The 17,361-nt window shown below is 46.5% G+C and overlaps 3 protein-coding genes across 4 annotated transcripts; 1 reads left to right on the top strand and 2 right to left on the bottom strand.

Annotated features, from left to right (window-relative positions):
* Positions 1 to 492: 492 nt before the first annotated feature.
* LOC109784254 (dihydrolipoyllysine-residue acetyltransferase component 4 of pyruvate dehydrogenase complex, chloroplastic) lies at positions 493 to 3,669 on the bottom strand. The gene is made up of 6 exons (XM_020342853.4): positions 2,770 to 3,669; positions 2,481 to 2,672; positions 2,294 to 2,381; positions 2,115 to 2,185; positions 1,915 to 1,998; positions 493 to 827 (listed from the first exon to the last, which is right to left on the bottom strand). The coding sequence occupies exons 1-6, from the start codon at positions 3,652 to 3,654 to the stop codon at positions 723 to 725; spliced, it is 1,425 nt and encodes a 474-aa protein (XP_020198442.1). The 5' UTR covers positions 3,655 to 3,669; the 3' UTR covers positions 493 to 722.
* Positions 3,670 to 7,988: 4,319 nt separating this feature from the next.
* On the bottom strand, positions 7,989 to 10,481 carry LOC109784255 (anaphase-promoting complex subunit 11). 2 transcript variants are annotated; one of them, XR_012183389.1, is made up of 2 exons: positions 10,096 to 10,481; positions 7,989 to 8,473 (listed from the first exon to the last, which is right to left on the bottom strand). XR_012183389.1 is itself a non-coding variant. In XM_045229298.2 (2 exons), exon 2 carries the CDS (start codon positions 8,478 to 8,480, stop codon positions 8,208 to 8,210), a length of 273 nt encoding a protein of 90 aa, XP_045085233.1. In that variant the 5' UTR covers positions 8,481 to 8,486; positions 10,096 to 10,326; the 3' UTR covers positions 7,989 to 8,207. The 2 variants fall into 2 exon arrangements, 1 of the variants encoding a protein (XP_045085233.1); XM_045229298.2 differs by having other exon boundaries at positions 7,989 to 8,486; positions 10,096 to 10,326.
* A 4,451-nt stretch (positions 10,482 to 14,932) lies between these two features.
* Positions 14,933 to 15,754, top strand: LOC109784249 (uncharacterized). The gene has a single exon (XM_020342844.3). The coding sequence runs from the start codon at positions 14,933 to 14,935 to the stop codon at positions 15,404 to 15,406; it is 474 nt and encodes a 157-aa protein (XP_020198433.2). The 3' UTR covers positions 15,407 to 15,754.
* The last annotated feature ends 1,607 nt before the right edge of the window (positions 15,755 to 17,361 follow it).

The raw sequence follows: 17,361 nt of genomic DNA, 5'->3' as shown, positions 1-17,361 counted from the left end.
GAACCCCTAGGTGAAGTTTGTTATTACATCCAAGGAGGGGTTTAAGGTCCTGTTTGTTTGGGCTTTGCTTCCGCTTTTGCAGCTTTTTGACTTTGGCAAAAAAAAACCATAAAAGCTCCTAAATAGGGGCCTTTTGCTTTGCCTTTTGGCTTTTGAATCAATATTGCTATGCGATGGTATAAGCCAAAAGCCAAAGCAAAAAGCACCTATTTAGGAACATTTTTTGCTTTTTTTTTGTTAAAGTGGAAAAGTTCCAAAAGCAGAAGCACAAGCCCAAACAAACTGGGCCTTAGGAGTATTGCCAGAATTCAGGAAAGGGTACTGAGATTTATTGCCCCCCTGGAGTCATGGATGACGGATATAAGTTTGTGACCTTGCTTATTCAGGTTCTTTTCTCAGAAAACTCACGAACATTTTCAACAAGTAATAAATAAATAAAACAAGGGGAATCAGAATACGAAGAACTAAGGCAAAAGGATGGTCTGCAAACTATTCTACACATATAACTTATTTCATTCCAAAACTTCATAACATCAGCAGAGTAACCCCTTTCCAACAGTATCCAGTATTCCCAAGTGAAAATAGTACAAACAGCGGGAAAGCAATATCCCCTTGAGTACTCAAAGATACAAATAGGAAAACGAAAAACAAACTCAGTGATAGACTTCCAACTGGAAATGAACTGACGGTTGAACAACTCATAGACCACTTCCAAGAAAATCCTACAAAGTTAGGCTCTCAGGATCCTCAATAATTTTCGCAAAAGTTTGCAGGAATGCCGCCAAATCAGCACCATAAACAATCCTGTGATCAGCTGTGACATTGACCTGAAGAAAAATTGCATCAACTTAGTTATGTATGATGGCAATTTTAGGTAATATTTCTTCATAAATACTCATTATTCACACACAGGTCAAACAAACACTAGAGACAGATTAAAGGTACATACATACGGATAATATATTGGTATGGTAAAGATATCCTATATAACTAAATAGGTGATCCCCAATAACATATTTTTCTCAACATGTAACCATGCCACCCCCAAACATGCAACTATGCACAAAAAAGCTCCATTCAACATTCAACCTGTAACCATGCATGGTAAAAGATTTATCCAATTCCATTCTATTATGATACTTATATTTTAAAAATACTTTACAACTATACCATAATCAAATACAATAAATTATTATGTGTTTTTAGTTTAAGTTGTCATATTACTAAACCAAATATTAATGTTCCATACAACAAAATCTCATTGAAACATAATGTAACTGATTTCCACAGTAACATGCAGGTATCATGTCTAGCTGATCATATGCTCAGGTAAATAAATCTAAGACTTATAAAAGGGTGAATAGTAAGATTACCTACACATATTTATTGTGATATTATCCCAGAAGTCATGTTACCAAGGTATTGAGACTAGGTAAACGATAGTCGACAGGTTTCTTACTCGGTCTTTAGCTAAACAGTGAGGTATTTAGTACTAGTGCATCAATACGTCCTACTCTACAGCATTGTGGGAATAATTAATCCTATGCAGGGGTTCCCAATTAGGCTTACTTGGCATGTCAACAATAGTCCAAAGCGGTCAACACACACTGTCAGCATTACTACGTCGTTGCGGTGCCAACCAGACCCGCGCGTCGCCTAGCTCTGGTGGCTCGGGGAAGAACCAATTTACCGCATTAACACACACGAGTTATATGGATTGAAAAATTAGGCGTGAACACAAGCACAAGGTGTAAATGTCCCTGGTAGTTCCTAGGCGTTGGGTGGAGGCAAAACGCCTAGCGCTTCATTGCACTTAAGGTGCGCTTTGGTCAGAGAAGTACAAGGCGGAGGCAAAACGCTCGCTCAGGGGCTAGCTCTTAAAAAAACGTCGGTAATATGTGAAAGACAACTCACCATCATTTTGCTCTTAACACTAAAGAAACCATCTTTATCAGCCGCCACTGTAGATTTTGAGGCTCCAACAGCCATTATAGCTCCCTGCAGTCATCCACATTCAAATTCTTAGACCCCCAACCTTGTTAAAGCAATATTACCTCTACCAACACCTAGAAATTACTAGACATAGTAGTAGTATAGGAGGAAGGAAACATCACCTGGCCAGGTGGAAGAATTGCATCAAATCTATCTACACCAAACATGCCCAAGTTGGACAGTGTAAATGTCCCTGCAAACCACCAAACATGCATTCAGGTAAGTACAATTTCCATGATCATCATAAGTTTGCAATACAATCTAGTAATTAACATCCTATGCAGTGCAATAGTTTCCATACCAGAGTTGTACTCATTCGGTTGAAGCTGTTTTGCGCGTGCCTTCTTGACTAGTTCCTTCCACTTTTGTGAGAGTAAATATATATCCAGCTGCATTGTGGCATTTCGTAAGGTATATTCAGTAAACTAGCATGCTGCAGTATCTAAATAACACAACATTTATCAGAGACAGAGGTCGCTTGTTCTTACCTTATCAGCTTGCTCCAGGACGGGTGTGATGAGTCCACCATCAATAGATACAGCCACAGCAATATTGATGGAACTGTTGTAAGTGAAGCTCGTCCCGTCCCTGCAGCTAGCGTTCACCACAGGGTGCTGTGCAAGTGCCATGGCAGCGGCCTTTGCAAGCAACACGGTCATCGTCACCCCCTTTGGCTTGACCTGATAAAACAGAATCGATCCAACCGTCACCAGCTGGTCACGATTGAAAAGCAAAAAGGCAATTGCACAGCCCAAATTAAGACTCCAGATGCAGCACCTTCTCATACAGCGCATCGAGCTTATCAGTGAGAATGGGGTAACCAACACGGAATGCTGGCACTGACAGGCTCTCCACCATGTTCTTGCTCACTGCAGCCTGCATCGCAGTGAATGGAACCACCGTGGCACCGGGCACCGGCGGAAGCACGGCCGCCTGCGGCACAGCCCTTACTGACGAAGCTGCAGCGACAGGCGCAGCAGCAGCAGGAGTAGGAGCCACCTTTGGTTTTGGCTGGATGCCAGCGGCTGCCTCAACATCAGCCGGCGTAATTCGGCCGAACTGCCCGGTGCCGGTCACCTTGGCAAGGTCCACCCTATGCTGCTTGGCTAGCTTCTTAGCCTGCGGCGTGGCAACGCCCTTCGTCCCCGCAGCCACAGGCGCGGGAGCAGCAGCCACCGGAGCCGCCGGTGGGGGCGGTGAAGCGGCGGCGTCCGAGAGAGCAGGGGCCTCCTGCTGGGGCTGTCCGCTGGAGAGCGCCTGGGCCTGGGCGACGGCGAGCGCGACGTCCTCCTCAGACTCGGCGAGCAGGGCGATGGGGGCGCCGACGGGGGCGGACTCGCCCGCGGGGACGAGGACGACCGCGACGATGCCGTCGTAGAACGTCTCGACGTCCATGTCGGCCTTGTCGGACTCGACGACCACGACGGCGTCGCCCTTGGCGACGCGGTCGCCCTCCGCGGCGGCCCAGGACACGATCTTGCCCTCCGTCATCGTGGAGCTGAGCGCCGGCATGAAGATCTCGCGGATCTTGGCGCGGACCACCACCGGGCGGCGGCGCCGCGTCGTGGCCGCGCACGACGCCGCCGGAGCGGCGAGGCGCAGGCGCGCGGACAGGGCGGAGGCGGAGGCGGAGAACGCGAGGGGGGCCGAGGATGCCGCCATTGCAGAGCTCGCTCGAGGGTGGGGGGCGAGGAGGGTAGCGGGGTAGCGGGGTTTGGTTGGCTTTGGGTATTTGAGGCGAGGGCGGAGAAAGCGAGGCGGGGGAGGCGGGGTTTGGCATGGCCGATGCTCGTGTTGTGTTCGACCAAATGCCTGCGAAGGGAACAATGGTACAAAATGCCATTGAACAGCATCAGACCCTGCGCCGCCGCCACTCTCCCTTGTGAGAGTTTCTCCAAGTTGTCATCTCTTGTTTTGTTGGTGCTTTGTTTTTCTTCCCCCCTACAATTCCATCTCAGTGATTATATGTGCATTGTTGCTTATTATTCTTAAACGTGGTTTTATACCTTTGTTTAGCAAGCTGGTAAAAATGTTTGTGTGCATCCTTGGATGCAGAGAGGCCTGGGGTTTCAACATTCTTTTCGAAAAAAAGAAGCAGGTGTTCCTTTTTATTGAGTATTCCTTTTCTTCTAGGTGATAGCCTAAGAATTTGATTTTGATAAAATGATCGCTTTGATATTCATTCTTGCACCTAACAACTTGTCTACTGATGGTTTCTGCAATGGAGTAAATAAAATTTGAAGGAACTGTCGCTTGCAACTTTTCCAATAAGCGGGTAATAAATATTTCACCTTTCTAAACTTGATTGCTATTAAAAAATGTTGCCTTATCCAACTCAACGCTATATTTTCTATTGAAACGTCAACAGGGAGGGGGGGGGGAGTTTCTCCACCTAGAATTTCATTTAGAGCAAAGGGGGTTTATAGAGCAATCCTTTATCATGAGTATAGTTGGCCATAACTCGGGTCGTGCTTTGGGCCGGGCCTAAAAAAGCTGGCTCGAAGGTCAGGCCAGGCCGGGCTATTACTCAGCTAGAGAACACCTCTTCCCAAAATGTGTGGCTGCTCTCACCACCATGCGCCCCTGGGTCTTAGCCCTGACCTCCCCATGGTGCTCACACTTGTTGTTCTAACTAAAAATGCCAAAGATACCTGAGCTTGCCTCATACATAAGGATCAGTCAGCGGCATTTTTCAGTGGCAATGTGAAGGCCGAGGATAAGAAGGATGTCATGAGCATCCTAGGAATTACAAAGGAGGCCCTGAATGAAAGGTATTTGGGCATGCCAATTCATGTGGTTAAGTCAAGAACCAAGACCTTCATACACATCATTGATAGAATCTTACAGAGAATTAGCGGATGGCAAGAGAAGATGCTCTCACGTGCGGGGAAAGAACTCTTGATTAAAGTTGTGGCGCAGGCAATTCCCACTTTTACCATGTCATGATTTGATTTAACAAAATCAATATGCAAGGAGATTAGCACTGCGGTGTGCAAGTATTGGTGGAGCCAGCAGGATAAATCAAATAAAATCCATTGGCTGAGCTAGGAGAAGCTGACTGAGCCAAAGGGAGATGGGGGTCTTGGCTTCCATGACATCTACGGCTTCAACATGGCTATGCTCGCGCGTCAAGGATGGAGAATGTTGCAAAACCCAGAGTCCCTGTGTGCTCGGGTGCTTGGGGCGAAATATTTTCCCGATGGAAAACTGCTGAATGCAAGGGAGATAAGCAACATGTCCTACACATGGAGGAGTATTTTGAAAGGCATAGTTATTCTGAAAAAAAAGGCCTCATTTGGCGGGTGGGAAATGGCAGTCTATTAATATATGGACAAACCCGTGGATCCCTAGGGGAACGACTACAGCAAAGGGCACCAATTTATTATCAAGAATCAGTGATTTGGTCGAACCCGGTGACAGGTGTGTGGGATGAACTGCTGGTGAGGGCCACTTTTCATGAGAACGGCAGATCATGGATCCTTGCCATACCTATAAACAGTGTGCCGGAGGATCTCCCTGCATGGCATTTTGATAAAAGGGGCATTTTCTCAGTAAAATCGGCTTATTGGGTTCATATGCATGATAGAGCTATGGAGGGGCCAAGAGGTGTTGCTTCAGGGGTGGAGGAGTCAAACAGAGTGGCCCCATGGAAGAAGATTGACAGCTGACAGTCCCTGGCAAAATTAAGCACTTCATGGGGAGACTAGCGCACAACTCGACGACTTTCTGCGTGAACCTTCAAAGAAAGGGGCTCAAGATTTCTTCACACTGCCCAGTTTGTTGCATTCACGAGGAGGACGGGGGCCATCTCCTCTTCAAATGCAAGTCAAGGAGGTTTGGCGTCTTTGTGGACTCGAGGCGGAGAGGCTGTTATTAATGGACCAACGAACGGCTATGACAATGGTGGAGAAGCTGATGGCCTTCTCTATGGAGAAGCAAGCTTTCATCGCTACACTCATGTGGAAGTAGAACGGGTGGTGTGAGCGCAACAACCGCAGAGAAGGAGGTAAAGGCAAATTAAGCGAGGAACTAGCATGGATTATCCAACATCAGACGTGTGAGTTCTGCAATCTCCAGCAAAATCAAAAGAACACTTGTTTGATACCCAAACAGCGATGTACGCCACCACCCGAGGAGTGGATTAAAATTAATATTGATGGCTCATTCAAGACAAATGAAAGAAATGGGGGCTGGGTGCAGTGTTCAGGGACCATGCGGGCGATGTGATGGTTTGTGCTGCAGGTTTTCTCCCAAATATTCTGAATGCTCTACATTCAGAGATGCTTGCTGCTGAAGCTGCACTTCATTTGGCTTCAGACCTGGGAATGGGAAGGGTGTACTTGGAGACAGATGCACTACTACTCAAGATGCTATTGATGACAATGGCGTTGATTTCTCTGATCTGGGCGTTGTGGCCGGTCGTTTGAAAGACTTCATTAGGTGTAATTTTATTGAGTGTAAGACTATGGACTGCCCTAGAGCCTGTAATCAGGTTGCTCATACCCTGGCGACCAAGGGATCGCTGATGGCCGGAATGGTCCCTGTGTAACTGACGGACCTGATCCATGTGTATCTCTCTTAGTGGCGAGCGATTTGGCTTTGCACACTGTTTAATGCAATGCATTGAAGCTATTTTTTTTTTTTTTTGACAAAGATGCTAGTGCTTGTTGACTGACTTTTCCCCCTAACTCATAAGACAAGATCCCCAAAGAGTAGCATAACATACAATGTGGACCATTTATGTAATGTAAAACACACAAATTTTCTAAAAGGAACAACTTATGACACATGAATATAACTGTAGAAGCATCTCCAAAATGCTAGAAGTCATCCACATTATCCATTTGCTTCAGTTCTAACCACTAGTATATTATTTAACATAATAATAGCCTTCTAAACAACAATTTCCTTCTTTTGCTTTAATCGATTATTTCATTTGTGACTTAACCGATGAATACCAAGAGATTTCCACTTTCTTCTGTAGTCATATTTTTCACTGATATACCTTCAAGAATTATAGTGCTCTCGTAAAGTAGCAACGAAGGTGGCAGACCTGGAATTGATCGTTACATTGGACAATCCATATTCTTATTATGATATCTTGCATATAAGTAGGGACCAGGGTATATCTGGCTAAATAACACTGCACACTGCTATTCAAGATGGTCAAATAATATTTTCATTACAACTGACCAGAAGCGATCCCGATGGCCAAATAATATTGAGGAACAGATCTATTATTTCCGTGCAGGTTTAAAATGTCATCAAAATACACACCACTTGCCTTTAAGGAAAAAGAAAATCAAACTAGTGACATGATTGATGCTATTTCTCAGATGTTTGAGAATATTGCCACAACCTAAGGTCAAATGCCTTTAGTGTATCACTACAGGATCCATTCAAGTCACCGTTTATCCCGGCACAAAATACATATATCTAACAAAGAAGCTTTTTGAGTACCTCAAAGTTCTGAAACTAGAATCATATGCACAATACCGATTGCTGTTTCAGATCCTGGATATAATCCTGGCAGGCTGCTACTCAATCACAACACATTTTAGAACGTTCCTAATGCTTTATCCAAATTACCTGCGTGTAGTAAAGTATATATCATGAACTAGCATGATAAGTCTTTACTTGTTGGCCCAAAACATGCTTGACTTTACATGATAAAATCCAAGTCTAGATGATATTTGCTGGCATAATTGGCACAAGATAACCAGTGTAACTTGCTCATGCACGATACATTTCAATTTATAGCCTCACAAATGATCATCAAATCATGTTAATAACTTAAAACCTGCTGATATAGGTGTCACTGTTAAAATGAATATAAAGTCTAGCAGAACAAGCTATTTGCCTGCTAAAGTGCTAGTTGTTATACCTACAGTATATAGTGTATACTATCCAACCAGAATTGAATTACTAAATGGGTGACCATCTGCAGGTAAACAGTGAAACAAGAAAAAATGCCACAATCTCAAGCTGCTTAGACCTTTCAAAGTCAATCATTGCATTTGCATGGTCACAACTTGAAAAGGCACAACAGCTGTGGCTCAATGTCTCACAGTTTTACTTAAAAGATGGCAACCATCCTGATTTCCAGAAGTATGACAATCACTTACAAGACGACACAACAACATTCCAGTTAAACATCCATTCTAGCTCTCTATGAGATATGAAAATGCTTGGTACTGACATAGTTAGAGATGTCCTTAGCCCTTGAACTGCCACTCCCTACGGCACATGGGGCAGAGGGGGGTTGATGTTTGAGAATTGACCCACTTGAGTATGCAGTGAAGATGGAATGCATGGTTGCAGGCACCCCAAATGATTGGGCACTCATCACCAGGGAACTTACAGTCAGGGCAGCAGCCGTCAAAAGCCATCCTGCATATGCCACATGTCTCATCCTGTGCGTCCCATGTCCAAGAAGCCACCGCATGCCACTGAAGAATTTTGACCTTCATGTTTTTTTTACCTGGCATACAGCACTAGATGCAATACATGAGTCATGAGAACATTACTAATTGCAGTCATATTGCAATCAAGAAGGAATAAGGCAGCCAGGAAAGAGAAATTCACTAAATTAAATGGTCTAAAAGGACACATGTATTAGCTTTCATGTCTTCAATTTTATGGCTGAAGATGCAGCTTGCAGGTAAAGATAGAATGATAGATAGCTACAAGGATACAAATCAATAAATGAGTACACCATTCGAATGGCTCAAAAATCACAACTACTAGCATTCAGAGAGCGACATGCCCTACAAATTTCCTCACGATATGCAGGGGCGGGATTAACACGAAACGTAGGAATACAGTCGAACCATGGATTTCACAGAAAATAAGCTGCGCTTGCACATCAAATGCTATGGCTCAACTGAGATCGACTATGCTGGGGAAGAACCTAATAGGGGATGGATTCGAATGGCTCAAGGAGGAGGATGCCGTGGAATCTCCAGCATGGATTGATCATAAATCAAGAGAGATACAATTAACAGAGCTGGGTGGGGGGATCACATCACAGGAACAGTAGGAACCTTATACAGAGGAAACAGTGCTCTATTCCTTTGACTATTCCTACTTCCATTGATATACTTTTGCGTCCAAGTTAGTTATCATGTTTCTTCTGTGAACTCCACGGCTCAACTGTATTCCTATGTCTCATGTTAAGTCCAGCCCTGCATACCGTGAGGAAATTTGTAGAGCATGTCGCTTTCTGAATGCTGGTAGTTGTGACTTTTGAACCATTCAAATTTTGTTTTAAATTTGAAACACCTCTTGAGATGAGTGCTAAAGGTTGAATAGCTCTTTTTTTCATTTTGGACCGGATTGCTGCCCCACTAGTTCAAATGGTATCTCACACCACAAAATGGTGGCAAAAACCCGGGCTTGGCTCCATAACCGGCATAAACTAGGTAGAGTTTTACTAAAAAATTAAAACAAATATTGGTGCCAATGGTTTGTTTTAAGGCAATAATATATGGTAATATGAAAAAAACAACCCTATTCTGAAGGTTTATGTTCAATAGTATGCAAAAACATCGCCTCTTGTTGCTCCACACTTACATGTGGACTATTTTTAGCAACTTGCGATCCCTCAATATGTCACACAATCGAAAGAATGGAGCTCTTTCAAACCTTAACATGTTTTTACACATCACATCACATTGCCAAATTTTCTCTTTCATGCATCGGGCCATAGGTAATACAAGGTATTCTCTTCCTTATTAGAGCCCGAACAATGACAGCCGTTCGAACAAGTGCATCAAAAACAGCGGCTCCCCTAATCATCCTTTTTTCTTTTGTTCATTTCTTGACCATCTACAAATCGTGCGTGCTATCAAAAATATGGCTACCAATGACTTCTAATCGTGGATTCAAAGGTATTAGACAGCAGCATATACTGAAAATATGGATGGGACAGCAGTATTTTGAGTACAGAAATTGGACAGAGTATATGGCCATCATTCCCATCTCAATCTCCTCTCTATCTCTCTCTCGGGTGGGGTACAAGGAGGCAACATGAGATGGGCGTTGCTTGCTAGTAAAGGGGGGGGGGGGGGGGGGGGGGGGGGAGGGGGTGGACGTGGACCGCACCTGTCTGCACCGCCGGTAGCCGCCGCAGCCGCTCGCACCCGCCCCACTGCTAGCCCGCCCTGGCCGCCGTAGAAGGTGCCGCAGCGGCTCGTGCCTCCCCGCTGCCGTCCCCTCTCGCTGGGTCTACCACGGCACCGGAGAGGGAGAGACGGGGGAGAGGCGGCGGCCGGCAGCGTTGGAGAGGGCGAGACGATGGAGAGGCCGGATCGAGAGGGAGAGAGACGAGGGAGTGGAGGCCTGGAAGCAGCCCAGGATCTCGTAACAGGCCAGCACCCAGCAATTGGGCTCGGCCTGGTAAGAACATTATATAGAGCGGAAAAGAAATGGAAGCGAGGACTTGGGCTAGACTATTTTGCAGTTTGCAGCCAGCAGCCCAGCTTCTTCTCAAAAAAAAAAAAAAAGCAGTCCAGAGGAAAGAAACGTGAATGAACTGAAATGTAACCATGGAGGTGTTTGTTTTGTCATTTTTTTGTCCATCTCCTATTTACGCTGTAAACAGAAAACGTTACCTGCGTCTGGTGACTTGCCTCCGCAATCGCATCCATGTTCTTGATGACGGCATGATGCCTACCTGCCGCCTACGTCCAGCGTCCTGCGTGGCCTGCGCCTAGGCAGCTCATCAGTCATCACGTTGTCGCGTCTGTGCTCGACATCTGCGATGCGCGAGCGCAAGTACGTGTGTGATTCATTAATCCCCAATTTCCCATCTACTTAGTCTATGACCGAAGCATGTTACTTCATAGATTGCTAGGGTTCTAATGTCGAAATTTCCAAATTTACGTATTTATTTTCATTCACAGCTTTGGTGTTAGAATATTGACTAGCATTTGTCGGGTTCCGAGAAAAGAAAAGAAAACGAGACAATCAGTTTATTGAATCACAAAGGGTGCTTTAAAAGGGTTTTTTTTAAAGATCCAGCAAATTGCTGGCTTCAATTAGATTTAGCAGAAAGCAACGGAAGAAACAACATGAGGAGGATCCGAAGATCAAAGGAAAAAAAAAGAAAAGGCAGCCCTATTAGCTGCAGAACAACACTACACTTACAAGACGGAATGCCATCCGTCCACCGCAAGACAACGCAGCTCCGACTCCGGCGGAGAAACTACGGAGAACAAAACAAGGTTGGCGTCACAGGAGATCGCCGAACGGACCACATGTCGCTCGTCATCGTACGCTACCAGAGCCCCGCACCGCAGCTTCGACTTCACAGCAACAAGCAGCCGAGGTAATCTCACGGACACGCCCGAGAAGAGCCGACTATCATGACCAAAGCCACGCCTCCGACAATGCTCACCACCGTCATCGTTGCCACAGAAGTCAAAACCTCCCTCATCGCCGGACACGACCAAGCAGCACGAACAACATCCTCCATCTATCACTGGTCCCCCTGGCCGGTAAGGAGCTCCTGAAACGATGCCCCAAGAGGCGCGACACACATCGCCTTCATCGTCCGATCCCATGGGATCAAGGGTTTCCCCCGAGCAGCCTTGCGTGGTGGAGCGAGCAGAAATGCCTCAGCGACGCCTTCAAGAAGGAAGCGGCGCCCGCAGGCGTCGCCGTTGCCTGCCCCAGCCCAAAGACTGGCAACAAGGTCTTCACCCGACGCTGCACCTCCAACCACCAACCCGAGCCAGGCCACCACCGCAGACACACGCCCGACGGCCGCTGGCCCCACGCGCCCAACGTCCGCCGCAGCCACCAGATCCGGACGCCGGGGCCCAGGTCTCCCTCGCTGCCGCTGGTCCGCGCCGGATAACCGCCAGCCCCTTGCGCCCGACGGTCATCGCAGCCACCTCGCAGAACAGGACGCCGGGGCCCGATCTGCCTCACACCGCCCTCTGGAGCTCATCGAGCCAACGGCCGGCGACGCGCATGAAGAGCCCATGCGCCGCCGAACAGCTCGCTCCCGCCTGACCCCTCTCCTCTGCCGCCGCGCTGACCACGACCCCGCCCCGCGGTAGGCACTCTGCAGATCCAGCTGGGGCTCGCCCGGCGCAGCGCGCCCACGTCCCGCGCGACCGGCGCACGCCCAGCCCGCATCCCGCGCGGCCACCGCGCGCCCAGCCCGCAGCTCAACGCATCACCACCAGCCTCGCCTCGCCGCCCGTCCAGCACCAGAGCAGAGGAGCTCCACCTTCGCAGCCCACCGCCGGATCCCGCGCCGTACGCCAGATCCGCGCCCACGCCTACGCGCACCGCGCCTCCGTGCGCCGCCTCGCCGGCCAGCCGCGCCGCCCCGAGCGCGCGCAGCCGCTTGAGCTCCCGCCGAGACAACCAACCCGCGCCAGCCACCTACGGACGGGAGGAGGAAAAGGAGCCCTGCCGCCGCCGAGCCGCGCGGGCTTTGCCCGGCGACCGCTACCGCCGGCGGCGAGGGGAGGAGAAGGCGGTGGGTGGGCTGCTGGCGGCGGCGGCTAGGGTTTGCTCTCGAGCCGCCCGCGGGGGCGACGCGAGAGCCGAAACGGGGAAATGAACAGTCACATCAATGAGTTTAAAAGGTTCTTTTCATCTTCAAGTTGATGTCGATGAAAATGAAGGGTACAAAATTCATCTAAAACTGTAACATGATCATAATTTAAATGCAGATGTCAATGGAGTCTCTGGAAGTTGGCTCTTATTTGGGGTAATTATACTATTTCCATCTGCTATTATATATATTAGTCTTTGTCGTCATATGGCATTGATCGACAATAATTATTAGACATCCCTAACTAAGAATGTGTGATTGGAATTTAACTCCTTGATACTTTACAACTAAAAACATAGACTCTTCCCTGTTTGGTTGTGTGCATTGTCAATATCTCGACTAGGTCTTGATATTTGTGTCATTGCAGAGGCCAAGTTGCAAAGTTGCTAGATGGATTCCACCGGAGGCTAGTTAGGCCCTGTTTGTTTCGGATTCTGTGAGCAGATTCAGCTTTGCCAGTGAAGCCGAATCTGGAATCTGAAACAAACAACTATTTGGAATCAGCTTTGCCAGTGAAGCCAAATCTAGATTTGGATCATTTTTAGTGCAATTTCCCGAAGCACCTCAAAGTGTACTTCGCTGATGAAGCTGATTCTCAGAATTAGATTCGCCACTAAAGCGAATCCACATGTGATTAAAATCCAAGCGAAGCTGAAACAAACAGGGCCTTAGCCATGCTAGCCAATTGATCCACCAAACGCACACAAACATATCGATTCTCGTTGAGACACACACAGTCCCGGCCATCCATCTACAACAGCGAAATTATCGATCTTCCATTGAATAAATAAATAAAAGGAAATAATGTTTGGTACTACTATATTTGGTACTGGTCTCATCTGTTTGGTATTTTTCAGTACTTTTTGTCGGCGCCTTCTATGTTTTCACTGTTTGATTACTTCTCTCGACGGTTCTTATTTTCCTCAACCACCATAAAACTTCAAACAGCAACGAAGTCAACGCGGGCTTTCTTGTTTGACAAAAAATGGTGGAGAGAATTGGTGATGAGGGAGTTGGTTGACATGCACTGTATGTGGACGGCAGTGGCTGCATTTTTCGTGGCACTGAAGATGCTTTGCAGAGTATATATAATGAGGAACGAATGGGATCGAACTCTGGCCAAGTCAGCTGCACTAAGTATGACTTCGAGTTGCCAGGTCATGGATTACGTTAGCCCGGATTGGTCATTAGCTATGCTAATTCTTCATTCAAGTAGTATAATTTATTTATATACTTATTCTTGGACTGAGCGGTGTGATGAGGTAGTTGTAGATGCCTCGTTGAGCTTTGGAGTTCCGGCCAAGCTTGTTTTTTTTAGTAAAGTCAGAAGAAATCTTAAAGAGTCAAAGGATGGATAGATAAGCTGCATCCAGGGAAGAATAAGTTCGGAGGAGGACAGAACAATAGAAAGGACGGCAGTTAGGACAAATAAGAATCACTGACTGCTCATTTTTATTGCTTGCAACTTATAAAGTCTTAACTTCTTTTGCTATGACTATGATAGTATGATGTGAGCTCAGTAGAACTAATAATGCAATTGTAAAAGAAGATAAACATCCACAGGGTAAGAATAAAGTTCAGACGACAAAAAAATATCCGAAGGACGGCAGGCAGGACGAATAACACCGCATTTCAATTGCTTAATTGGAGCACCGTTGACTAGAGCAAAACTACAGAAATGGCTAACTAGCCTGCACATAATTATGCATATAGAGCACTTAGACGAAGTACTACGTACGTAACAAGTGTCAGTCAGCTGTGAAGGATGGGTTTATCTGTCTAAAGTTCAATCTAGTGAAGGATACTCAGGTAATGCAGATATACTCCTCTAAAAAAGGCAGTTATACTAAACACTATAGTCGCTCTCAGCGCGCGCGTGGGTGCAGCAGTCAGATTTCACTACCCCACAGCTGCAAACTCATCTATGTAATACCATCCCAAAATAATAGGAGTACTCGATCTAAAATTATCCCAAGTCAACTCCCACAACTGCCCTCAATCGATCTCAACCAACAAGCAGTAGCAGTCTAGCATGTCAACTCCTACGAAGTCGCACCACGCGTTAATCTGTCATCACAGAGCACCCAAAGTCCAAACGAACAGATAATGATTGCGAGACTTTCGCAAAAGATGCATAGACAATGCTTCAAGTAGCATAATTTTTTTGAAAGGTCTACAAGTAGTATAGATGTGTAATACACTCTGGTTGCCAAAGAAAAAGTATATAAGTCTGTATGATTAATTAGTAGTCATATCATTCTCCAAGCTAACTAACTGGCTTGTACAGTTGTATACTACATGAGTGGATGCGGCCTGCCTATAAATACGTCGTCGTACAACGGAACGCGAAGAGCTCCACCAATCACGACAATGAAGAGGCTGAGGTTTGGTGAGGAGGCGGAGGTGGACGGCGCCGCCATAGCCCATGAGGTGATGATGCTGCTCGCCGCGCGGAGCGCCGCGATGGGGGGCGGCGAGCCGGTGGCGGTGGCGCGGCCGCGCGCGTTCGAGTGCAAGACGTGCAATCGCCAGTTCCCGTCGTTCCAGGCGCTCGGCGGCCACCGCGCCAGCCACAAGCGGCCGCGGGGCGATCCGATCAGCGAGCAGGCGCCGGTGCCCTCGAGGAGGCACGGGTGCACGGTGTGCGGCGTGGAGTTCGCGCTCGGGCAGGCGCTGGGCGGGCACATGAGGCGCCACCGCGCCCACGAGCAGGAGGAGGAGGGCGCGAGGGGGCCGGTGGTCGCCGAGCGGGAGCCCGGCGAGACAAGAAGGGGGCTGCTGCTGGGCTTGGACCTGAACGCTACTCCCGCTGAGCAGGCCTTGGACCTCTCTCTCTGGGCCTGACCGAACCAAGGACCGGTGGGCTGCTGTTCCTTCTGCAATAGCTCCTCTACTACTCTTTTCTCTAACTTCTTCTCAAAAAAAAAAAACTCTTTTCTCTAACCTAGGGGTGTGGTGTTTCTTTCTTGTACAATACTGGTGGCTGTCAATTGATTGATTTGGATTTCCACCCAAAAAAAGATTTATTTGGGTTTGTGAATTGGAAGGATACAACAAGACTTTTCTTATGTTATGTCGTAAGTACCTGATTGCCTGAGTATGTACAACAGTCGACAAGTGATCATAAAACCCATAAAACATCTACACCTACTGTGGTGACAAAAAAATTCTTGTGCGAATGGATTCCTCGTGTTTCTGTTGACCACTCTTTGCAAAACAGCCGAAAGAATTGTTCGCAATGTTGAGAATGGGTAAAGCGTCTCAACTCCTATACACAGGAGCCCACAGTGTATATATTGATTAGATCGGGAGCTGGGTCGTAGGTAGGTTTACAGGTGGTTGATCGTACGAACGTCCAAAGAAAGGTACATGCGAGGGATAGATAGATAAGAGGTTAAGTAGGAAAATATCTAACTAAACCCTGGCCTATATACTTGATGCCCACGCCCACACATTGGTACGTGACATACAAGAGAATATTTTCAACACTCTCCCTTATGCACAACTACACTAAGTTGAGATTATGCCTGAATTCTTCAAAATTTCTAGTAGGCAATGCTTTTGTGAATCCATCTGCAAGCTGATCCTTTGAAGGAATAAACCTGACCTCTAACTGTTTATTTGCAACTCGTTCTCTGACGAAGTGAAAATCTATCTCAATATGTTTGGTCCTGGCATGCAAAACTGGGTTAGCTGACAAATAAGTAGCACCAAGATTGTCACACCAAAGACAAGGGGGTTGCACTTGTGTAATTGATGTTCTTTCAACATGGACTGGAGCCAAATGACTTCTGTTGTGGCATTTGGTAGTGCTTTGATTGCTGCTTCTATACTTGACCTACAGATAGTTGCCTATTTCTTTGCAAACCAAGAAATTAAATTTGGTCCATAGAATATAGCAAACCCAGCTGTGGACCTTCTATCACACAGCTAGCCAAGTCAGCATCAGAAAATGCAACCTATAAGAGTAGATGATGATTTGCTGAATGTGAGACCAACAGTCAACGTGTTCTTCACATACCTTAAAATCCGCTTGGCCGCTGTCCAATGAGCTGTGGTAGGAGCATGAAGAAACTAACATACTTCATTGACTACAAATGAAATGTCAGGTCTAGTGAGGGTCAAATACTGAAGACAACCAACTATGCTTCTGTAATTGGTGATATCCTCCTGATCTAGGAGCTTTCCCTCTGTTAGCGACAGAGGTTATGAACTAGACAGTGGTGTTGGTGAAGGTTTGCAGTTTTGCATGCCAACCCTGTTTAACAACTCAGTTGCATATTTTGCTTGAGATAAATGGAGACCGTTACTATTTTCTGAACCTCAATGCCCAAAAAGACATGCAGGACTCCAAAATCCTTGAGAGCAAACTCAGAACCTAAATCCTTAAGCAACTTTCTTACTGCCTCATTAGATGAACTATTGACAATAATATCGTCAACAACTCAACATATATGAGTACAAATATGGATATTTGCAGTTTGGTATAGATAAATAAAGAGGTGTCAGATTTTGATGGAACAAACCCAAATGCTTGGAGTTTCGTGCTCAACCTTGAATACCATGCTCTAGGGCTTGTTTCAACCCGTATAGAGACTTGTCAAGCTTCCAGACATGGAAAGGTTTGTTTTTATCTTCAAACCCAGGAGGTTGCTTCATGTACACATCTTCTTCCAGAACACCATGAAGAAAACGGATTCTGAACATCTAGCTGTCTAAGGCTCCATCCCCTGGACACAACAATAGATAGCACACGACGAATTGTTGCAGCTTCAACAACAAGACTGAATGTATCCTCA

The sequence above is a fragment of the Aegilops tauschii genome, chromosome 5 (genome assembly GCF_002575655.3).
Source record: "Aegilops tauschii subsp. strangulata cultivar AL8/78 chromosome 5, Aet v6.0, whole genome shotgun sequence".
In the NCBI taxonomy this organism is placed as follows: Eukaryota; Viridiplantae; Streptophyta; class Magnoliopsida; order Poales; family Poaceae; genus Aegilops; species Aegilops tauschii.
Note: the sequence above shows the minus strand (reverse complement) of the source record. Positions and strands in the feature narration are given on the sequence as shown.

Coding starts and splice junctions, on each gene's coding strand:
- LOC109784249 (XM_020342844.3), top strand. CDS start 14,933: ATGAAGAGGCTGAGGTTTGGTGAGGAGGCGGAGGTGGACGGCGCCGCC.
- LOC109784255 (XM_045229298.2), bottom strand. CDS start 8,480: ATGCCAGGTAAAAAAAACATGAAGGTCAAAATTCTTCAGTGGCATGCG.
- LOC109784254 (XM_020342853.4), bottom strand. CDS start 3,654: ATGGCGGCATCCTCGGCCCCCCTCGCGTTCTCCGCCTCCGCCTCCGCC. Junction 2,382..2,480: donor TCCTGGAGCAAGCTGATAAG/GTAAGAACAAGC, acceptor GCCACAATGCAG/CTGGATATATATTTACTCTC. Junction 1,999..2,114: donor CAATTCTTCCACCTGGCCAG/GTGATGTTTCCT, acceptor GGATGACTGCAG/GGAGCTATAATGGCTGTTGG.